General features: G+C 42.8%; 1 protein-coding gene across 1 annotated transcript; it reads left to right on the forward strand.

The window, feature by feature from the left end:
- Nucleotides 1-354: 354 nt before the first annotated feature.
- gipc3 (GIPC PDZ domain containing family, member 3) lies at nt 355-20164 on the forward strand. Its single transcript, XM_060940510.1, has 6 exons — nt 355-657; nt 4820-5005; nt 5606-5786; nt 17398-17507; nt 17612-17693; nt 20013-20164. The coding sequence occupies exons 1-6, from the start codon at nt 367-369 to the stop codon at nt 20162-20164; spliced, it is 1002 nt and encodes a 333-aa protein (XP_060796493.1). The 5' UTR covers nt 355-366.
- Nucleotides 20165-21075: the final 911 nt, after the last annotated feature.

Genomic DNA, 21075 nt, shown 5'->3' on the forward strand with positions numbered 1-21075 from the left:
TGAAATTCAACTCTTAAAGCTCCTTCTTTTTTCATACTGAAACAATCTACTAAAACTGCCTTCTGTCTTTCTAACCAACAACTTCCTCCTTGCTTCTTTCTTCTATCCTCCTAGGCGTAAACACCTTCCCTTCTGCCAGATGATCATCAGACTCAGTGTTCTTCAGGTGCCTAGTTGGTTTGTTGTCCTGCTCTCGTCTCCTATATCAATAATAAGACCTTTGGCTGAAGTGGTGTTACATTTCTCCTTTAGCAAAGCCAATAGCAGTCACCTGTTCCTGTTACCTGGTTACCCTCATCACTAATTCAACATCAGACCCAGCACAGGGCAGCTGTGCGTGTGTAGTGTGTGTTCACGCCAAACAGCATGCAGAAGGGCTCAGGGAAAAAGTGTGAAGAAGGAGTGATGCAGGACGGAGACACCATGAGCCCACAAACGCAGGACTCCAAGAGCTCGACCGGGGAGGAGGAAAGCAGTGTGGTGCCTTCTGCACCACCATTACCTACTTCACCCCCTTCTCCACCGTGCCAGAGACCGAAATTGATATTTCACACTCAGCTTGCTCATGGAAGTCCTACAGGCCGCATTCATGGCTTCACCAATGTAAAAGAGCTTTATGCCAAGATAGCAGAGGTTTTCAACATTTCTCCTGCTGAGGTAAGTAGAGTTTTATAGAAATGAGCAAAACACATCATAGAGGTTGCGTTATTCAAAACCAACACAGGGCTACTACTAACAATAAGGTCAGTGTGAGATTATCTGGTCTATTAGTCAAACAATAAGTGTGATATCAGGAAACTTTTTCATTTAAACGATAATATTTTGTTTAAAGCTGAATTCACAGACATAAAAGCTAATATTTGCGATACATACTTTCTATTTAAAAGTGCAATTTGTAATTTTAAAGGGTGTTTAAAACTATAACAAATGCAGTTTCAGATGTACATTAGAAAAAATGCAATGTGCAGCACTGGCGTGCAGTTCACTTCACTAGTCACTATATTCCAGAATTTTAAAAAATTTTCCAGCCAAAAAATAGGAACCAGCAGATGCAAATAATAAAATCAAAACAGGCCTACCTACAGGATGAAAATGTAGTGTGTTCTAATTATAACTGCAATGTACAGTACTGTGCAAAAGTCTTAGGCACATGAAATGAAATGCCATAGAGCAAAGATGGCTTAAAAAAAGAAATAAGATTTTTCTACATTAAAAAAAATACCATAAAGATCAGTAAGCAGTAGTGCATGAAAAAAAGTCAATATTTGGCATGACGACCCTTTACTTAAAAAAAAAAAAAAAAAAAAGCAGTCTCAGGTACAGTTAGTGCAAGTTTATAAGGAACTGAGCTGTAGGTTTTACTGAGCATCTTACAGAATCAGCTACAGTTCTTCTGGACACTTTGATTGTCACACTTCCTGCTTATTTTTACAGCAAAACCCAGCAGCCTTCATTATGTTTTTGTCTGAAAAGTGGTCTGTTATATGTTGCTTTCTTTACTGGCATACAAACATTTTTCTGTAACATTTAATTTTGTGCTGGAAAACTAATGTTTGGAAATCTAAATTGCTTTTGTTCTGGTTCCATAATGTAGAAGTTATAAAATGAAAATCTGTCACAAAGTTTGTACTAAAATTAAGGAGGTTTCTAATACTTTTGCACAGTACTGTACATATATTAAAATTACAGGGTATCTCTATGCAATTTTAATGTATGTATATGTATATTTGACATGAAATGAATTTAGCATAAAACAGACCTGCAGAAATACCATGCATAGCACAGACAGTGTCTATACAACTGGCACAATTAATGTCCAAAGTCATATAACAAACCTGCTGACTTCACAAAACACAATAAAACTGCACATGCCCTTGACTTTTATCTACAGTCCTATCACACTCTCTCTTAGTCAAGGTTCCACCTCAGGAAATGTGTTTATTTCATCCGGATCCAAGTGCTCCTGTTTAGACCCAAGCCGGAGTATTTCCAGGATATGCATAAATATGTGCAAGTGTAAATAGGACACATAGGCTAAAAGATTTTTGGTATTTAGATCACTCTGGGGCGGCACGGTGGTGTAGTGGTTAGCACTGCTGCCTCACAGCAAGAAGGTCCTGGGTTCGGTGAGGACCTTTCTGTGTGGAGTTTGCATGTTCTCCCCGTGTCTGCGTGGGTTTCCTCCAGGTGCTCCAGTTTCCCCCACAGTCCAAAGACATGCAGGTTAGGCTAACTGGTGGCTCTAAATTAACCGTAGGTGTGAATGTGAGTGTGAATGGTTGTTTGTCTCTGCGATAATCTGGCGACTTGTTCAGGGTGTACCCCGCCCATAGTCAGCTGGGATAGGCTCCAGCTTGCCTGCGACCCTGTAGAACAGGATAAGCAGCTACAGATAATGGATGGATGGATGGATGGATCACTCTGCTGGTATCCATAAGTAAGGAATAAAAAGCAGTGGGGTGTGCTGTTATAGGAAAATATGGGGAGTATCATGAATCAGAGTTACTGTTATCACCCAAAATCTGATTATTTAACACCAACATGCTCCAATATAACACTGCTGTTATACAATGTCAATTTGCCAGTAATTACAATGTTTAATTTATTAATGAATGAGTCGTGCTTTTATTACCTCTGCCAAAGTCATATTTTTGGTGTGGTTTGTTTATTTGTCTGGCTGTAAACAGAATTGATTGATGTGATTTCCATGAAATTTGGTGGAAGGATGTAACCTGGGCCCAAGAAGAACCCATTAAATTTTGCCATTTGGCATGGTAGAAGTCTATACTTAAAAATGCCATACATCTTAAAATCCAGGGGATGGCAGTAAAGTGTAGCAGTCAGACAATATAGCCAGTGTAGAAGTACGATGATTCCATATCACAATCGACATTCATTCCTCTGGGATACACATATAGGCACAAAATTCTCATAATTTTGGAACGATATCAGGCATATTATGTGGCTGCGGTTGCAGATTTGCACATCATAGAAGTGTCTATTGCCTTTGGCGGAGTGTTGCACTCTCTGAGAACCCTTCTAGTCTGTTTATAGTCATGTTTCATGTTGCAGAATGCCAGTGAGACAAGATATAATTTAGGTTATCATAGCTATACACAGTTGTTCCCTCACCAGCATCCCTTTTTTCTCTTGTTTGATGCTTGTCATGCTACCAAGGAAACAGAAAGTGCAACTTCCTCTGTCTTGAAGACTCTGCTGTGACCATGCTGACACTGGAGACTCCTTCCATAAATGACAAATAAACAACTCCTTGCAGAAATCTTCACCAAATCAATGATTATGCATTGAAATACAAGTCCCTGTTAATGAATTATTAGCTTAGCAACAAAAATATATTAGAATAAAATGAATCTTTGATTTGAATTACAGCTTGAATTACTGCCAGAGCTGCTGGGGAAATAGAGAATTAGTCAACATCATCTAACCAATCAGAATCAAGAATTCAACAGGAATATTGTATATTGTACATAGGTATATGCCTAGACTCTAGACACATCACATAAACAACCTGGGCAAATAGAAAAGAGAATTTGAACATTAAAATGTAAATACATTTTATTACACATCCATCCATCATCTGTAGCTGCTTATCCTGTTCTACAGGGTCGCAGGCAAGCTGGACCCTATCCTAGCTGACTATGGACGAGAGGCGGGGTACACCCTGGACAAGTCGCCAGGTTATCGCAGGGCTGACACAGAGACAAACAACCATTCACACTCACTTTCACACCTACAGTCAATTTAGAGCCACCAATTAACCTAACCTGCATGTCTTTGGACTGTGGGGGAAACCGGAGCACCCGGAGGAAACCCACGCAGACACGGGGAGAACATGCAAACATGCAAACTCCACACAGGAAGACCCTCACCGGCCACTGGGCTCGAACCCAGGACCTTCTTGCTGTGAGGCAACACTGCTAATCACTACACCACCGTGCCGCCCTTTTATTACACATTTTTGAGAAATTCAAATGTTGCTTTAATAACCATCACAACAAAGAGATCCCACAGTCATTTTCTGACAGAGCTCTCACTAACTAATATGTATTATGAGTATTACTATTAGTACAGTACCAGTCAAAAGTTTGGACACACCTTCTAATTCAATGGTTTTTCTGTATTTTTTTTATTAATTAAACACACTTCATATCTTAAAGTCATGATGGATGTCATTTCTCTTTAATTAATTGAGCGGTTGTGGAATAGGGCTATTTACTGCATATTTACTGTTTACTGTTTGATCTCAAAAGCATTAATAAGGCAAGAAATTGCACTAATTAACTTTTGACAAGGTACCTGTTAATTGAAAAGCATTCCAGGTGACTCCCTCATGAAGCTGGTTAAGATAACGCCAATAGTGTACAAAGCGTGATCAAGGTAAACAGTGGCTACATTGAAGAATCTAAAATATGAAACATTTTTAAAACACTTTTTTTTTTGTTTACCACATAATTTCATATATGTTCCATAAGTTAGTTAATAGTTTTGATGTCTTCATTGTTATTCTACAATGTAGAAAATAGTCAAAATACAGAAAAACCTGTGAATGAGTAGGGGTGTTCAAACTTTTGACCGGTACTGTATGTAGAATATAAGTATTGTAAAGTAATACTGAGTACTGTACTCTAGTAAGCCGGGGGACACACACTGCCCTCTGCTGTTCAAACCTAGGTGAGTGGAAACTCCATAGAAAATGGCTGTGACTCTTTCCTCCTGACTCCTGATCCTGCATCTGAGCGTCCACAGAAACATTAGCATGTAATTTCTCTCTCTCTCTCATCACTCCTCATTTACCCAGATCCTCTTCTGCACTTTAAACTCACACAAAGTGGACATGCAGAAGCTGTTGGGGGGGCAGATTGGCCTTGAGGACTTCATCTTTGCTCACGTCCGAGGAGAAACCAAAGAGGTGGAGGTCACTAAAACAGAGGATGCCCTTGGCCTGACCATCACTGATAATGGTGCAGGATATGCTTTCATTAAGGTGCCACACACACACACACACACACACACACACACACACACACACACACACACACACACACACACACACATCTTTGTAAGGACGTTTCATTGACCTCTGCGTTACTGTAGCTAAAGAAGGCCATGTCTCCCCATATCCCTAACCTCATTAAATAAGGAGACAGATGGATGGATGGAGGAGAGGCAGACTGACAGATCAGTGGACAGCTGGAAGACAGACAAGCAAACAGGAGGACAGACATCCATCTATTATCTGTAGCCGCTTATCCTGTCCTACAGGGTCGCAGGCAAGCTGGAGCCTATCCCAACTGACTGTAGATGGAAAAATAGATAGATAGATAGATAGATAGATAGATAGATAAGTGGATGGACAGAGGACAGACAGACAGATGGAGGACCAACAGACCAATATGAGAACAGACAGACAGGCAGGCAGATAAATAAATGGATGGAGGACAGACAGGCAGGCAGACAGAGGATGGATGGAAGACAGACAGATAGACAGATGGACAGACAGCCAAACAGATAAGTGGACAAACAGATAGATAGACAGATAGATATTAGACTTTGTCCAGTTATTTAACCGTGTTTTTCCTGGTAGAGGATAAAAGAGGGCAGCACCATCGACCGGCTGAAAAATGTGTGTGTTGGTGATCACATCGAGGCCATTAATGACCAGAGCATTGTGGGATGTCGTCATTATGAAGTGGCCAAGATGCTGAAGGAGCAGCCGCGAGGAGAACCGTTCACTCTCAGACTGGTGGGACCCAAGAAAGCGTTTGGTGAGTCATCATCACCTCTGTGTGTGTGTGTGTGTGTGTGTCATCATCACCATGCTGCACTCCTCTCATCATTCTCGTCAAAGCCATGCACTACTCTTGGCTTTGACTCACGAACAGACAGGCATGTTTTAACTGGTTATATTTATAGAGAAACTTAATTTTGCCTGTGAAATTCTTTTTTTTGGGTTTGTTACTTTTAGGTAAACTTTTAGCTTTGATTTTCAATTTTAAAGTTTATTTGATATATTTATAAAATTAAGATAGGCCATAGCGATACTACTGTTTCTTTGGGGCTCTACATGTTATCTACACTTAAAAAAACCCTCATCCATCCATCCATCCATCCATTATCTGTAGCTGCTTATCCTGTTCTACAGGGTCGCAGGCAAGCTGGAGCCTATCCCAGCTGACTATAGGTGAGAGGCGGGGTACACCCTGGACAAGTCGCCAGGTTATTGCAGGGCTGACACATAGACACAAACAACCATTCATATTCACACCTACGGTCAATTTAGAGGCACCAATTAGCCTAACCTGCGTGCCTTTGGACTGTGGGGGAAACCAGAACATCCGGAGGAAACCCACGCAGACACGGGGCGAATATGCAAAACTCCATTCAGAAAGGCTGCTGGGCTCGAACCCAGGACCTCTTGCTGTGAGGCGACAGTGCTAACCACTACACCACCATGCTGCCCCCCTGCCTTGCATTAAAATATTAATGTAGTAATATTAATATAAATAAATTAAATAAAAAAACCTGCTCCAATTCATAATATTCATATATAATGACTGTTATAGGCCTAATGAAAATAATTTAATGACTAATTTATTAACTAGCATAATCCATACAGTAGGTGGCATGGTGGTGCAGTGGTTAGCACTGGTGCTTCACAGCAAGAAGGTTCTGGGTTCGAACCTCATGGCTGAGTGGGCCTTTCTGTGTGGAGTTTGCATGTTCTCACCGTGCCCACGTGGGTTTTCTCCGGGTGCTCCGGTTTCCCCCACAGTCCAAAGACATGCAGGTTAGGCTAACTGGCTACTTTAAATTTCTCAGCGGTGTGAATGTACGAGTATGCAGAAAGGAACTGGCCACCCTACGGCTGCAATTCTGGCCAAGTCAACCAACCATGGTTTGCCTCAAGTCCAGATCAGGTTCGGCAATGACACGAATCCATACAGTTAATAATCTTTTCATTTCCTTTAGAATGGCACAGGGCGGAACGGTGGTGTAGTGTTTAGCACTGTTGCCTCACAGCAAGTAGGTTCTGGGTTCAAGCCCAGCGGCTGGTGAGGGCCTTTCTGTGTGGAGTTTGCATGTTCTCCCCGTGTCTCCGTTTCCTCCGGTTTCCCCCACAGTCCAAAGACATGCAGATTAGGTTAATTGGTGACTCTAAATTGACCGTAGGTGTGAGTGTGAATGGTTGTGTGTCTCGATGTGTCAGCCCTGCGATGACCTGGCTACTTGTCCAGGGTGTACCCCGCCTCTCGCCCATAGTCAGCTGGGATAGGCTCCAGCTTGCCCGTGACCCTGTACAGGTTAAGTGGCTACAGATAATGGATGGATAGAATGGCACAAATAAAATCAAGTAATTCAGTAGGACTCTGTTTGAAGGTGGAGAAACACTGCCACCACGTGTTCAGATCTTGTACTAGCATAAAATCCATTATATTTCTCTCTCTCTCTCACACACACATGTGTCTTTACACCTACATTTAACTCTAACCCTAACCTTTTCTAAAAAAAATTTTTTTGTAAAAAAAAAAGCCAAATCACCCACAAGGTGAAAAAGGTCAGATATTTCTATCTTTGATATAAAAAAACTATCCCAAAGGAATGAACACTTTTACTGTGTACAGTTCAAAGTTACAATGACTTACTCAAATCTGTGTACTTATACAAAGGAAACTCTTCCCTTGAATGGGCCAGTGAGGAAACTAACACTTCAGTCTCTCACATACAAAGACCTGAGAATCCTGTAGTCTGGAGTACTTTGTGCTTTGAAAGGTAATGAGACATTGTCAAATAAGAATGGAGGGAGTTTCTGCAAATGGATCTCATGGATTAGTGAGTCAGAAGGAAAAGGAAGGTCACTTCTAATGGAAATACTTTGTTAATGAGGCACTGCACTGATAACATCAAAATAAATAAATGGCAGAATTCTTCTCCCATATTTGTCACATAGCAACCAAAGAAATTAAAGTAGAACCCAAATAGGGAAGCTTTAAGGGGGAAAACAGCATGTATCAAAAGTAATTTGAAAAATTAAGATGTGTAGACTCGCATCAAAATTTGTGGACTCTTACCCCCAAAGACTTACTGTTGTATTACAAGTAAAAGGTGCTTTAACAAAGTATTCGTTAAAGGATGTGCAACAGGGTTATTGTAAGGTGGTTTTTTTTCATTTTTCCTTATTTTCCCTTAAAATGTTTGTTTGCTTGTTTGTTTTAAATTTGAATTAATTTGGTTGCTATACACCTTAGAGGTGGGAAAAGATCTGAGATGATTTATCTTGGTTTCATTTGTTTATATCATAACCCCACCCCCACCCCCCCATTTTAACCAGGGTGAGTAGACTTTTTACTTTCTATCCACAAGATCGACAGATGATAAGGTAATTTTGAAAGTACAATCCTGTTACCAAAATCTCATCTCATCTCATTATCTCTAGCCGCTTTATCCTGTTCTACAGGGTCGCAGGCAAGCTGGAGCCTATCCCAGCTGACTACGGGCGAAAGGCGGGGTACACCCTGGACAAGTCGCCAGGTCATCACAGGGCTGACACATAGACACAGACAACCACTCACACTCACATTCACACCTACGGTCAATTTAGAGTCACCAGTTAACCTAACCTGCATGTCTTTGGACTGTGGGGGAAACCGGAGCACCCGGAGGAAACCCACACGGACATGGGGAGAACATGCAAACTCCGCACAGAAAGGCCCTCGTCGGCCACAGGGCTTGAACCCGGACCTTCTTGCTGTGAGGCGACAGCGCTAACCACTACACCACCGTGCCGCCCTTTAATGAAAATAAATAAATAATAAAAATTTAAATGATTCGTTAGAATATCCTTAATGTTCTTATGTCATTAGCATGGATGCTTGTTCACCATATTTCGTGTATTTGCTAATTCTGTACTTAAAACTCAACCCTGTTACTTTCATTACTGTTAGTCATTTAAATATCAAAATACAGCCTGTGAGCAAAGAACGCTCACAAAAATGAGATATCCTTACCTGAGATGGGTTAACACATTTTTCTGAATGGAAAAATGCACACTGAAAAAATGATTGAAAACTTTACAAGGTCTAAATGGCACTCTAATCATAATGTACTATCTTTTCAATACTAAGCTGGAGCTACATTAGCTTATAGCTCAAGTGCAAGACAATAAGCTTTTAATCGCACTTTAATTATGGTGATACATAGAGTGTTTAAGAGCAGTCAGTAATGATAATCATTTGGCCATTTATAGTTTCAGGGGTTAAAGACACTAATGTTATTGAGATGAATCAGCTCTAATCTCTCTTGGCAGTGAAATCATTCGTTTGTAGCGTGGAGACGAAGCAAATGCAGAATTAGTGTTCATATGCATACAGTGAAAATGAGTCTGCCGGTTCCCCCTCTCTGAGAGAAAATTACTGTTAATAATTGAAGGCCCTTTGATTATCATTATGCCATTAGCTAATTGGATGTTTGAAAAAGATGGATTACCATTCATGGGCACAATGCATGTAATTATGCTCCCTTGTGCATCTTACAGTGTGCACCAAGTGAGAAGAGCAAGTACGGCTAAGACAGATGGGACAAAATGGCCACCATACACTTCCACTCAGTCAAAACTGATGTCTTTATTTAGCAGGGATTGAGCCACATTGTCCCTTACAGACACAATACAACGACTCGATATGGTTCTGCTCAGTTAGTTCCATTAATAATGAAACAAGCCAAAGGAGATGGTTTATTGTATTAGCAATCATGGAAAAAAATACAACATGACTGCACAGGGCTGTGGCATTGCTCTGGATAAGGTCAAGTCAAGTCAATTTGTATAGCACTTTTAACAATAAACATTGTCGCAAAGCAGCTTTACAGAATTTGAATGACTTAAAATCTGAGCTAATTTTATCCCTAATCTATCCCCAATGAGCAAGCCTGCGGCAATGGTGGCAAGGAAAAACTCCCTCAGACGACATGAAGAAACCTCGAGAGGAACCAGACTCAAAAGGGAACCCATCCTCATTTGGGCAACAACAGACAACATGACTAGAACATTGACAGTTTTAACATGAAGTCAGTTTCGTTGATGTTTTAACTCTTCATTGATGGAAACTTGAATGCAAAACTGTTCATGACAATGGCAGTCCTAAAGTTAGCAAGTCAACTGTAGTCCTCAGCCATAAAAGCATTACTGTAAGTGTCCAGAGCGTCTTCCAAGTGTGACTTTCAACTGTCCACACTGTTCCAACAGTGTGTATTTGTTCGTCTTTGTCGCGTCCATCAGTCTTAAGGCGCACATACTCCCGTGAGTTTCTGCTCAACATCCGCAGAACTATATTCACGGATATTAATCCAGCGGACGCGGAAGTGCTATGCGACTACGGTTTGCTCCGGAGGCCTGCTCAACCACCGACCCCCACTCCTGCATCCAGCCCACAGTGGAAGTGCCACAAGCGGAACATGCGGAAGCAGAAGAGGGCCAAGCGTGGCGGTATCCGGGCTAGGCTAGTGGCTAGCCCTCACCGGCCGGCTATCCCTACCATCTCTCTGGCCAACGCACGCTCACTGGACAACAAGCTGGATTATGTCCACCTGCTCCGCTCATCTTTTAAGGCTGTGAGTGAGTGTTGTGTCCTCGTGTTTGTGGAAACATGGCTTATCGACAGCATCCCGGACTGTGCCATTCAGCTAGCCCAGCTAACATGCTACCGGTCAGACAGAGCACTAGTCGAGGGGGTGAAGACTCATGGTGGTGGACTCTGTGTTTACATCAGTGATGCCTGGTGCCGCTATGCTGTTGTGGTCTACAAACACTGCTCACCACTGGTGGAGTTTATGATTATTAAGTGCTGGCCATTCTACCTGCCGAGGGAATTCACAGCCATATTGCTGGTAGCAATATACATCCCTCCCGGCTCCAATAACAACAGGAGTGAAGCACTGAATGAACTCTATCAGCACATCAGTGAGCAGCAGACAGCCCATCCAGATGCTTTCCTCATCCTGGCTGGGGATTTAACCATGCAAACCCCAAGAGCGTGTTTCCAAAACTCTATGGACATATCAACTTTCCCACACGTGGAAACAATACTCTGGACAATGTTTACACCATGCATAAAAATGCCTACAAAGTGTAACAATGGCAATGAGACAATCTACAGGAGTGAGGTGAGCTGCTTGGCCATGTGGTGCAAGGACAACAATCTCTGCTTGAACGTGGAGAAGACAAAGGAGATTGTTGTGGACTTCAGGAGAGTGCACACCCAGCATGCTCCACTATTTATCGACGGTGCTGCAGTGGAGAGGGTGAGTAGCACTAAGTTTCTGGGTGTGCACATCTCTGAAGACCTGTCCTGGAGCAACAACACTGCATCACTGGCCAAAAAAGCCCAACAGCGTCTGTACTTCCTCTGCAAACTGAGGAGAGCAAGAGTCCCGGCCCCCATCATGCACACATTCTACAGAGGCACCATCAAGAACATCCTGACCAGCTACATCACCGTGTGGTACGGCGCCTGCACCGTGTCCTGCTGCAAGTCTCTGCAGCGCATCGTGAGAGCAGCTGAGAGGATCATTGGTGTCTCTCTCCCTTCTTTAATGGATATTTATAACTCCCGCCTCACCCGCAAAGCCATCAGGATTGCAGGTGACCCCACCCACCCATCTCACAGCCTCTTCAGTCTGCTGCAGTCAGGAAGGAGACAGTGGAGTCTCCGGGCCAAAACCAGCAGGCTCAAGAACAGTTTCTTTCACCAGGCGGTCAGGAGGCTCAATTCCCTCCCTGTTCTGCCTCTCCTCCCCCCTCTGCCACAGATTCTGCTCGCACACCCCCCTGCCCCCCCTTCAGCATCTGACATGTCACCCTCACAGTCCCCCCCAACACACACACACACACTCTCAACGTTCATTAACACACTGAACTCAGGGACTACACATTTCACTTTACCTCACTCATTTGCACTATTCCGCACTACCTCACCTTAACAGCCATTAGTTTATTGTTTATACTGCTTATTTCATGTTCACCTGCTATACCTCAAGTACCCTTGACTGTTTATTTGCACCAATTTACGTGTGTATGTGTGTGTTTAGTCTATGTCTAGTTCTTATCTAGAGTGTTTATACTGTTTGTTTTTTCAATTATTCTATTTTTATTTATTGCATTGCCTGTTTGCACTGTGGGTCAGAGAGGACTGAAATTTCATCTGTGCTGTATGTCGAGCATGTCAGGGTTTTGGTTGAGATGGGGATTGAACATCTTAGACCTCAGGCCACCCTCAGAATGAGACAGAGATTCAGGACAGAGATGCAGAGACTTAGCGTTTCAAAAAGGAAGTCTTTACTGAGAGCGCCAGATCAAAATCAAAATAAATCTTTAGCATGTATATTCCAGGTCCAAAAAGGTCAGTCATTAAAATGCACAAAAAGAGAAAACCCCAAAATGGCAAAACAGTACTTGGCACAAAAGTTCAAAAATAATATCCACTCGAGACAGTCAAAAGCAAAACAATCCTCTTCTTAGCCCATGTTTACATTAGACCGTATCAGTGGATCATCAGATTAACGTTTTTAAAACGATTAGTGTGCGCACAGCAACGCCAATACACGATTTGCGTGCACACAGCAATACCAATACACGGATACGCTCGGCTCCGCAGGCATCCTGCGCTCCAAATCACTCCGCCCTGAACAGTGAGTGCCCTCTGGAGGGTGCGCACTCCGGCCTTGCGCAGCTCACAGAGCGCGCGAGTGAAGTGAACAAGCTGTGATTCGGGACTGAGCCGCTGTGTGTGTGATCCCAGCGGACATCACTTACCACTTGCAAGTGGAAGGATGGCAAGCCTAAAGACAATCATAACTACACAATGGGCAGTATTTGCATCAGTATTTGCAGTATTTTCATACTTTTATACTCTTTAATGAAAGGTGATACAAGGCGGAAGTCCGCGCCGTTTTTCAGCAGTCGCGTCACATGACCAACGCCAGCGAATCAGGAAGGTGGATGTCACAGTGACGTTGTCCAATGAGACGCCAGCTAGAGCTCAGCACAGCGTATCCGCGTATTCTGAATATTTACACAGCACCGGATCAGACACGATCTGGATTGAATACGTGGACGCTGGCGGATTCCCGTTTCCCGGCGGTTTAATGTAAACGGACAGTGCATCCGCGAAGAAAACGAGACAGATACGGTCTAATGTAAACGTAGCCTTAGAAAACAGAGGGAGTGGTCAAAAGGCAGTTCAGAACAGTGGAGCAAACAGCTATGGACCCTTTTCACGTGACGTCACGACAAACGCGGCCGCCATTTTGGACATGTACTACCAGTAGTTTACCACAGCCAGCATTGAGGAACGGCAGCAAAGAAAGTGCTTATTTTCAGCAAGACTTCCATCATGCCACTATATTGTTGTGCACCTGGATGTAGTAACCATCAACAAACAAGGCAAGGGTTATCATTTTATCGGATCCCGATGGAGAAGATGGATAGCGGCCATTAACAGATTGGCAGCCCTCGGCACACCAGCGCTTGTGTAGTGACCACTTTGTTGGAGGTAAGACGAATAAAATTAGCCAGAAAAGGCATTACATTGCTGTTAACATTCTGTGGCGGCGAGTGTGTAACCAAATAGGCTAAAATAACCCATTGTAACCTCTTTGTTCTTCTGTAGTAGCTATTAGCTAACGACATTAGCTAGCGTTGTGTTCCTTTGCTGTTGGTAGACTGTAGGACAGATCAGAGGCAGTGTTCTACAAACAGCGCTTAATTTGAGGGGGAGCAAGCCGGAGCGCGCTCCGGAACCTCGGGCGTTGGCTCCGGCAGCTATTTACACTGGATCCAGTGATCCGACACCTCTCTTGACTATGTAACAAAAAAAAAAAAAACCGATTGTCTTTAGGCTTGCCATCCTTCCACTTGCGAGTGGTAAGTGATCTGTGCTGGGATCACACACACAGCGGCTCAGTCCCGAATCGTGGCTCGTGCACTTCACTTGCGCGCTGTGTGAGCTGCGCAGGGCCGGAGTGCGCACCCTCCAGAGGGCACTCGCTGTTCAGGGCGGAGTGATTTGGAGCGCAGGATGCCTGCGGAGCCAAGCGTATCCGTGTATTGGTGTTGCTGTGTGCACGCTAATCGCTTTTAAAAACGTTAATCTGATGATCCGCTGAGAGGAGCATGTATTTGCTCTCTTAAATCCAGGCCGTTCCCTGTAATCTGTAACACTGGGTTGGAGAAAGTAATGGCAAATAGTGAGTGCACAAACCGGGGCGGCACGGTGGTGTAGTGGTTAGCGCTGTCGCCTCACAGCAAGAAGGTCCTGGGTTCGAGCCCCGGGGCTGGCGAGGGCCTTTCTGTGTGGAGTTTGCATGTTCTCCCCGTGTCCGCGTGGGTTTCCTTCGGGTGCTCCGGTTTCCCCCACAGTCCAAAGACATGCAGGTTAGGTTAACTGGTGACTCTAAATTGACCGTAGGTGTGAATGGTTGTCTGTGTCTATGTGTCAGCCCTGAGATGACGAGTTTCACGTCTTTACGACGGATACTTAAATGTGTGTTAGGTATTATTGTTGCAGTCATACGGATACTTAAATGTGTGTTAGGTATTATTGTTGCAGTCATTGTAGCAGCTAGATGAGCGAGAACCGAAAGGGTCTGTGCCATAAACCGTTATTTCTGTACGGCGTTGCTAATGTGTCGTTACTGTTGTTATTTCTCCCTCTGCTCGCCCTGTAAATGCCCTACGTCGCTGGATAGCGAAGGTGTTTTCTGCATCTCGCTCCTTTTTCTTGTATGTTCTCCGTTTGTCGCCTTCCTCGCATTCAAACCAATTCGAGCCGAAGTCTGCTACATGTCCAAAATGGTGGTCGCGTTTACGAAGGTCACGTGACTGAAAAGGGTCTATAGTGAAAAACCCAGGACAAGTACTCACACGGTGGCTCACAGGAGAACTCAGCAAAGTGGAAAGAAAACAAACTCATATATATATATATATATATATATATATATATATATATATATATATATATAGGCCAGCCAATCAACTACTTGTCATCAATGATTCGCTTAGCCAATAGCATGAAGACAAGTGTAACCCAAGAAAAACAAAAGAAAATATAATGCAGAATAGTGGCATCTATTGGCCAAGTAGATGAACAGCAGGCTGAAAGGTCCACAGAACCTGACAGAGCATGTATAGCATATTTGACAATAAAGTTGATTTGACTTGATATGGGGCCGTCCTCCACAGGAGTGATGTGATGAGACTCCAACCAGGCATAGGGCATCAGGATGGATCAGGCAGGTCCGAGGAGCAGAAGAGGTCAGCATCTCGATCTCAGGATTGACATGTAACTCAGAGGGACAGATTTGGGTGGGTGGGAGGGAGAGAGAGAGAGAGAGAGAGAAAGAAAACACAGGTTGTTAGGTATGCCCAATGTCACCTGAATAAGTAGGAACAGTATACATTTTGTGCTGAGTACAAGCAGGGACTCCGGCAAAACTAACTATGACAGCATAACTAAAAGGGGAGAGCCAGAAGGTAACACAGGCATGAGGGAGCCCCGGGACATAAAGCAGCCAGCCACTACACTGTCAACAAACTCGAGTGAGCAAGCGAGTGGGGACTGACAACATCCATACATCCCAGTTTACCAAAACACTCTATGTCTGAGGACCCTCCAAGATCTACTCCTTTACATCATAAACACCGTTAACAAAAGGCTTGACTAAACAGATATGTTTTCAGCCTAGACTTAAATGCTGAGACTGTGTCTGATTCCCGAACACTACTTGGAAGGCTGTTCCATAACTGTGGGGCTTTGTAAGAAAAGGCTCTGTCCCCTGATGTAACCTTCATTATATGAGGTACCAGCAGATAGCCTGCACCTTTTGATCTAAGTACAGTAAGCGTGGTGGGTCATAAAGGACCAGAAGTTTGCTCACATAAGGACATGTGCTTACGCCTTTGCCAGATCCCCTCCACAGATAACGAGTGAAACAGGCCTCATAAGTCCGTGATAATATTAACAACAGGCACATATCAACATCTCATCTCATCTCATTATCTCTAGCCGCTTTATCCTTCTACAGGGTCGCAGGCAAGCTGGAGCCTATCCCAGCTGACTACGGGCGAAAGGCGGGGTACACCCTGGACAAGTCGCCAGGTCATCACAGGGCTGACACATAGACACAGACAACCATTCACACTCACATTCACACCTACGGTCAATTTAGAGTCACCAGTTAACCTAACCTGCATGTCTTTGGACTGTGGGGGAAACCGGAGCACCCGGAGGAAACCCACGCGGACACGGGGAGAACATGCAAACTCCGCACAGAAAGGCCCTTGCCAGCCCCGGGGCTCGAACCCAGGACCTTCTTGCTGTGAGGCGACAGCGCTAACCACTACACCACCGTGCCGCCCCACATATCAACATCTCAGGCTGAAATATTCTTCCAGTTTCCTCCAATGAGACATGGTATTATTGATGTGCTTCATTAGTGGTTCTAAGGAGATACTCATCTCTGATTGACTCGCCGCTATCCATTATTTTCTTATATCAGCAGATCTGTTAATGTAGATGTAAGCCTAATTAAGGTCATAACACAGCATCTAGATTATCATTCACTTTTCTTACAGTATTTTCGCTGTAAACTCACTGTATAGGTTCCTGAGTTACGCAACAGAAAAGTATCCACCCTATCTTTGGGATATTGCAAGTGTCTGACAATACTATTTTCGCCAGCTCTCTAGGTGGGCAGGATGGCATATTCTTTCTCACCTCTCAATCACAGGGACACGAGCCAGTCGTGGCCATCTGTGGGCTCATGTATGCAGATGAGGACAACTAGCATTTTCCTCTGACTGCACAGTGACATACGTACCATGAACCCTCATGTGCTCAATTATAAGTTGCTTTGGGGGGTTAAGTGTCCAACAAGATAATGACCCCAAACACACAAAAGCTGTTTGTGGAATGGATAAAGCAGTCTAACATTAAGCTTACAACAAGTCCTAACCTCAACCCTATTGAAAATATGTGGACTCTGCTTAAAAGTTGGGTCTGTGCCATGAAACACACAAATTTAACTGAACTCTATCAATTCTGCCAAGAAGAGAGTTAAATATCCAACCAGAATTTTGCCAGAAGCTTGTTAATGGCTACCAAGTGTGTTTGGTCAAGGTGAAACTTGCCAAGGGACATTTAACAAACATTAGGTGCATTGTATGTATATTCTTGACCCTGTGTTGATTTCAGAAAACCGAAAATATCAACTGGTAATATCGTAACTCACACATATCACTACTTAATTAATTCTGCATTTTTTGCTTGAGAAAACTTAAAATTGCATAGAAATTTGATCCAAGTCTGTTTGTGCATTTCCATCAAGACATGATTGGTCAGAGGACACGAGCACCTAAATCCAGCGAAGGCAAAATGGTCAGTGGGAAAGAAACTCTGCGTCTGCGCTCAAAAGGAATGGCGACTGTTCAGGAAGTGGTGCGTTATTGATAAGGTTGTCATGGTGATGTGAAAATGCTCTGAATGCCTGAAACCCAAACATCATTTCTCTCTTGTCTCTCTACCTCTTCTCTTCCCATCAGCCCAGTGAGTTTGAAGAGAAGGCCATGAAGAAGGTTGATGATCTTCTGGAGAGCTACATGGGCATACGGGATCCTGAACTTGGTGAGAAGAGATTTTGCTTGAATGTGTCATATCCTCTCTAAAGATTCCCTAAAGCAGCTGATACTGAGTCAGTTGAGCATCAGAAGAAGCATTTATTTGTCACATATACTGTACATTAGAGCACAGTGAAGTTGGTGCTTTGCTCAAGGCAGGGTTCGAATTATAAATTTGACCCTATGGGGGTCTCTATTTAAAAAAAAAAAAGCAATGCATACTCGCTCTCCTGGACCAGCGCACTTTTGCGCACTGCAGTGCACAGCTTTCACACACAGGCGCACGCATGCACACACACACACGGTGTTGTGTGTGTGTGTGTGTATATATATATATATATATATATATATATATATATATATATATATATATATAAATAAACAAATTATTTATACACACTCTATATATATATATATATATATATATATATATATATATATATATATAAAAATATAAATAATGAGTGTGTGTGTATATATATATATATATATATATATATATATATATATATATATATATATATAGTTAAACAAAGGAAGATCGTTGTGAGATAGAGGACAAGTCTTCTTCGGACTTAACTTCACATTCGAAGTCGCAGGCTGCAAATTTCAGTTTGCGCGCATAGTGCTGTGGTGGTGAAGTACAGCCGTACATGTTGCGGTTTAATAACACGTTCAAAACAAAGTTATGGCTGCATGGTGATCAGAAATGAAACGAGTTTTATTTATATGGTGATTATAGGCTATTCAAGCTTATTATGGTGATATATGACGTATTTGAGAGACTTCCACCGAAAATTAAGTTTGCTTCTTTCATGGGAGCCTGAGGGGATGGGAGCTCAGCTCCCATTGGTTCCCACGTAATTCCAACTATGGCTCAAGGACATGCCAACTATGGATGTCGTGGAAAACCATGGATGAGCTATTCATTCACTGTCCCCACACATTTTTTTCTGCTGCTCCAGAGAATTGAACTCGCGATCTTTTAGTCCCAAAGCTGCTTCTCGAACCTTTAGGCCCTGTAACAAATAACATTCCAGTGTCCCAGCCAAGTCTCTCTTTTTTTTTTTTTCAATCACTTCCAATAAGACTTTTTTAGGATGTTTTCAGGAGGCTAATGAGACTGGTAAACAAAAAAAAAAAAGGTTCAAAATCTTCACTGCAAATGACAGCTGGCTAGTCTCAGTGTCCTATGACGAACTAAATTTCGTTGTACATTTGTGCAGTGACAATAAAGGCATTCTATTCTATTTCTATTCTATTTTACCTTTGATTGGTAAAGTCAGCTAGGTAGCAAACATGAGCTAACTTGACTGAATTTCTAAGTGAATTTTAAAGCCATATCTATTAAATGTTCATAAAACGTGTAGTACAATAATCAGGGTATGCAATCACAACTTGGTTAAAACGTGGATAAAACATGGTCACAACTTAACACATGGGAGCGAGATCGTAATGCATGGCCACAACTCAGTAATATATGGAAATGGGATCATTAGGTTGAAGGCACAAGATAATTAATTTGTGACTGTGACTTTATAACGTGAAGGGAGGAGATCATTAAGTTGAAAGAACAAACTAAATTAATGGTGACCATGAGGGAAGGCGATCATCAAGTCGTGGCTGCGTAAAGTAGTACTATGAGGGAACGGGATCCCTAAGTGTGGCCACGTGTTAATAGGGTATAGTTGCTGTGCTGAGCCCACCAACTTGTGTTTTAGCTACTGCATTTTGCCTTTGTACAGCAATATACAGCACAGCATCTTTGCAGCCATGGCTGCATTTACATTAATGGTAGTAGTAGTAGTCATAGATACTATGTGACTGCAGTCACATAGTATCTATGACTACTACTACCATTAATGTCCTTTAATCAGGCAGTTCTCATGAACTTCAAGATTGGAACAAATTTCACAATGCAACACAGTATTTCCGTATATAGCTAATGTAAGAATGATGGATTTGGGTGGACCATTCTCAGAATATTCACTTTACAGTGGGACAAGTTTCAAAGTCCTGAGTCTAACCAGACCCTCAATGGTATCTTATTACACAAATACTGTGAAGCACATGTGAGTATCTTTGTACTTTGTAGTTCTTTGTAAACTGAACAACTGAACTGTAGGGAAAACATAATACAATATCAATGCACAGAGACATGTAGATTGATACAGTGCAGATGTTTCTGTGACACATGGTTATAAACTGATGTTATTTAACCTCAGTTTAAGTTTAATACACCTTTTAGAAAACAAAGTTTTTGTTCCAGAGAGATACAATGTCATTTTTTCCTTCTAAAACAGTTAAACTTTGTGTTTTCTTGCAGCAACCACCATTGTAGAAGCCGCCAAAGACAAACAAAATCCAGGCGATTTCGCAGAGGCTTTAGACTCAGTCCTGGGGGATTTTGCCTTCCCTGATGTCTTTCTGTTTGACATCTGGGGAGCTCTAGGGGATGTAAAAAATGGCAGAGTTTAGACCAATTCTTCAACCTGGCCATGTCTCCTGGTGTTCTTACACTGAGACATTGGTATTATCACAGTATTCTCCTGTCAGCTGCTTTTTTTTTTCCCCTTCAAACCTTGGTTGCAAATGGCTGTCCATAATTCAACTAGGAATGTAGAGATGCCACTTCAATTTCACATGTTTATTATGAAACACTGGTATTCCTGAACTCATAACCTTAACTGCAGAGCTAACACTGCCTCAGAAAACCCCTGAGTGCAAAGACCAGAAGTGTGCAGTTGTCATTAATCCATTTTTGAAAATAAATAAATAAAAAAGCAGAAGACCTCAAATAGATGAACCAGTGACTGGGGAAAACTGTGACACATATATATGAGTTTAGGCGGCACGGTGGTGTAGTGGTTAGCGCTGTCGCCTCACAGCAAGAAGGTCCTGGGTTCGAGCCCCGTGGCCGGCGAGGGCCTTTCTGTGTGGAGTTTGCATGTTCTCCCCGTGTCCGCGTGGGTTTCCTCCGGGTGCTCCGGTTTCCCCCACAGTCCAAAGACATGCAGGTTAGGTTAACTGGTGACTCTAAATTGACCGTAGGTGTGAATGTGAGTGTGAATGGTTGTCTGTGTCAGCCCTGTGATGACCTGGCGACTTGTCCAGGGTGTACCCCGCCTTTCGCCCGTAGTCAGCTGGGATAGGCTCCAGTTTGCCTGCGACCCTGTAGAAGGATAAAGCGGCTAGAGATAATGAGATGAGATATATGAGTTTGATATCTAATGTTTGCTACTTTATCAGAGGTTAAAAATTGATCTGTTAACCCCTGTCTAAAATCAATTAGTACCGTAATTATAATAAAACATGACCATATTTAAATGCTGTTGGAGCAACACACCTTTACATTTGAAAACATATTATATTTCTATTACTTGACAAAA

Source organism: Neoarius graeffei, chromosome 15 (genome assembly GCF_027579695.1).
Source record: "Neoarius graeffei isolate fNeoGra1 chromosome 15, fNeoGra1.pri, whole genome shotgun sequence".
Lineage (NCBI taxonomy): Eukaryota > Metazoa > Chordata > Actinopteri > Siluriformes > Ariidae > Neoarius > Neoarius graeffei.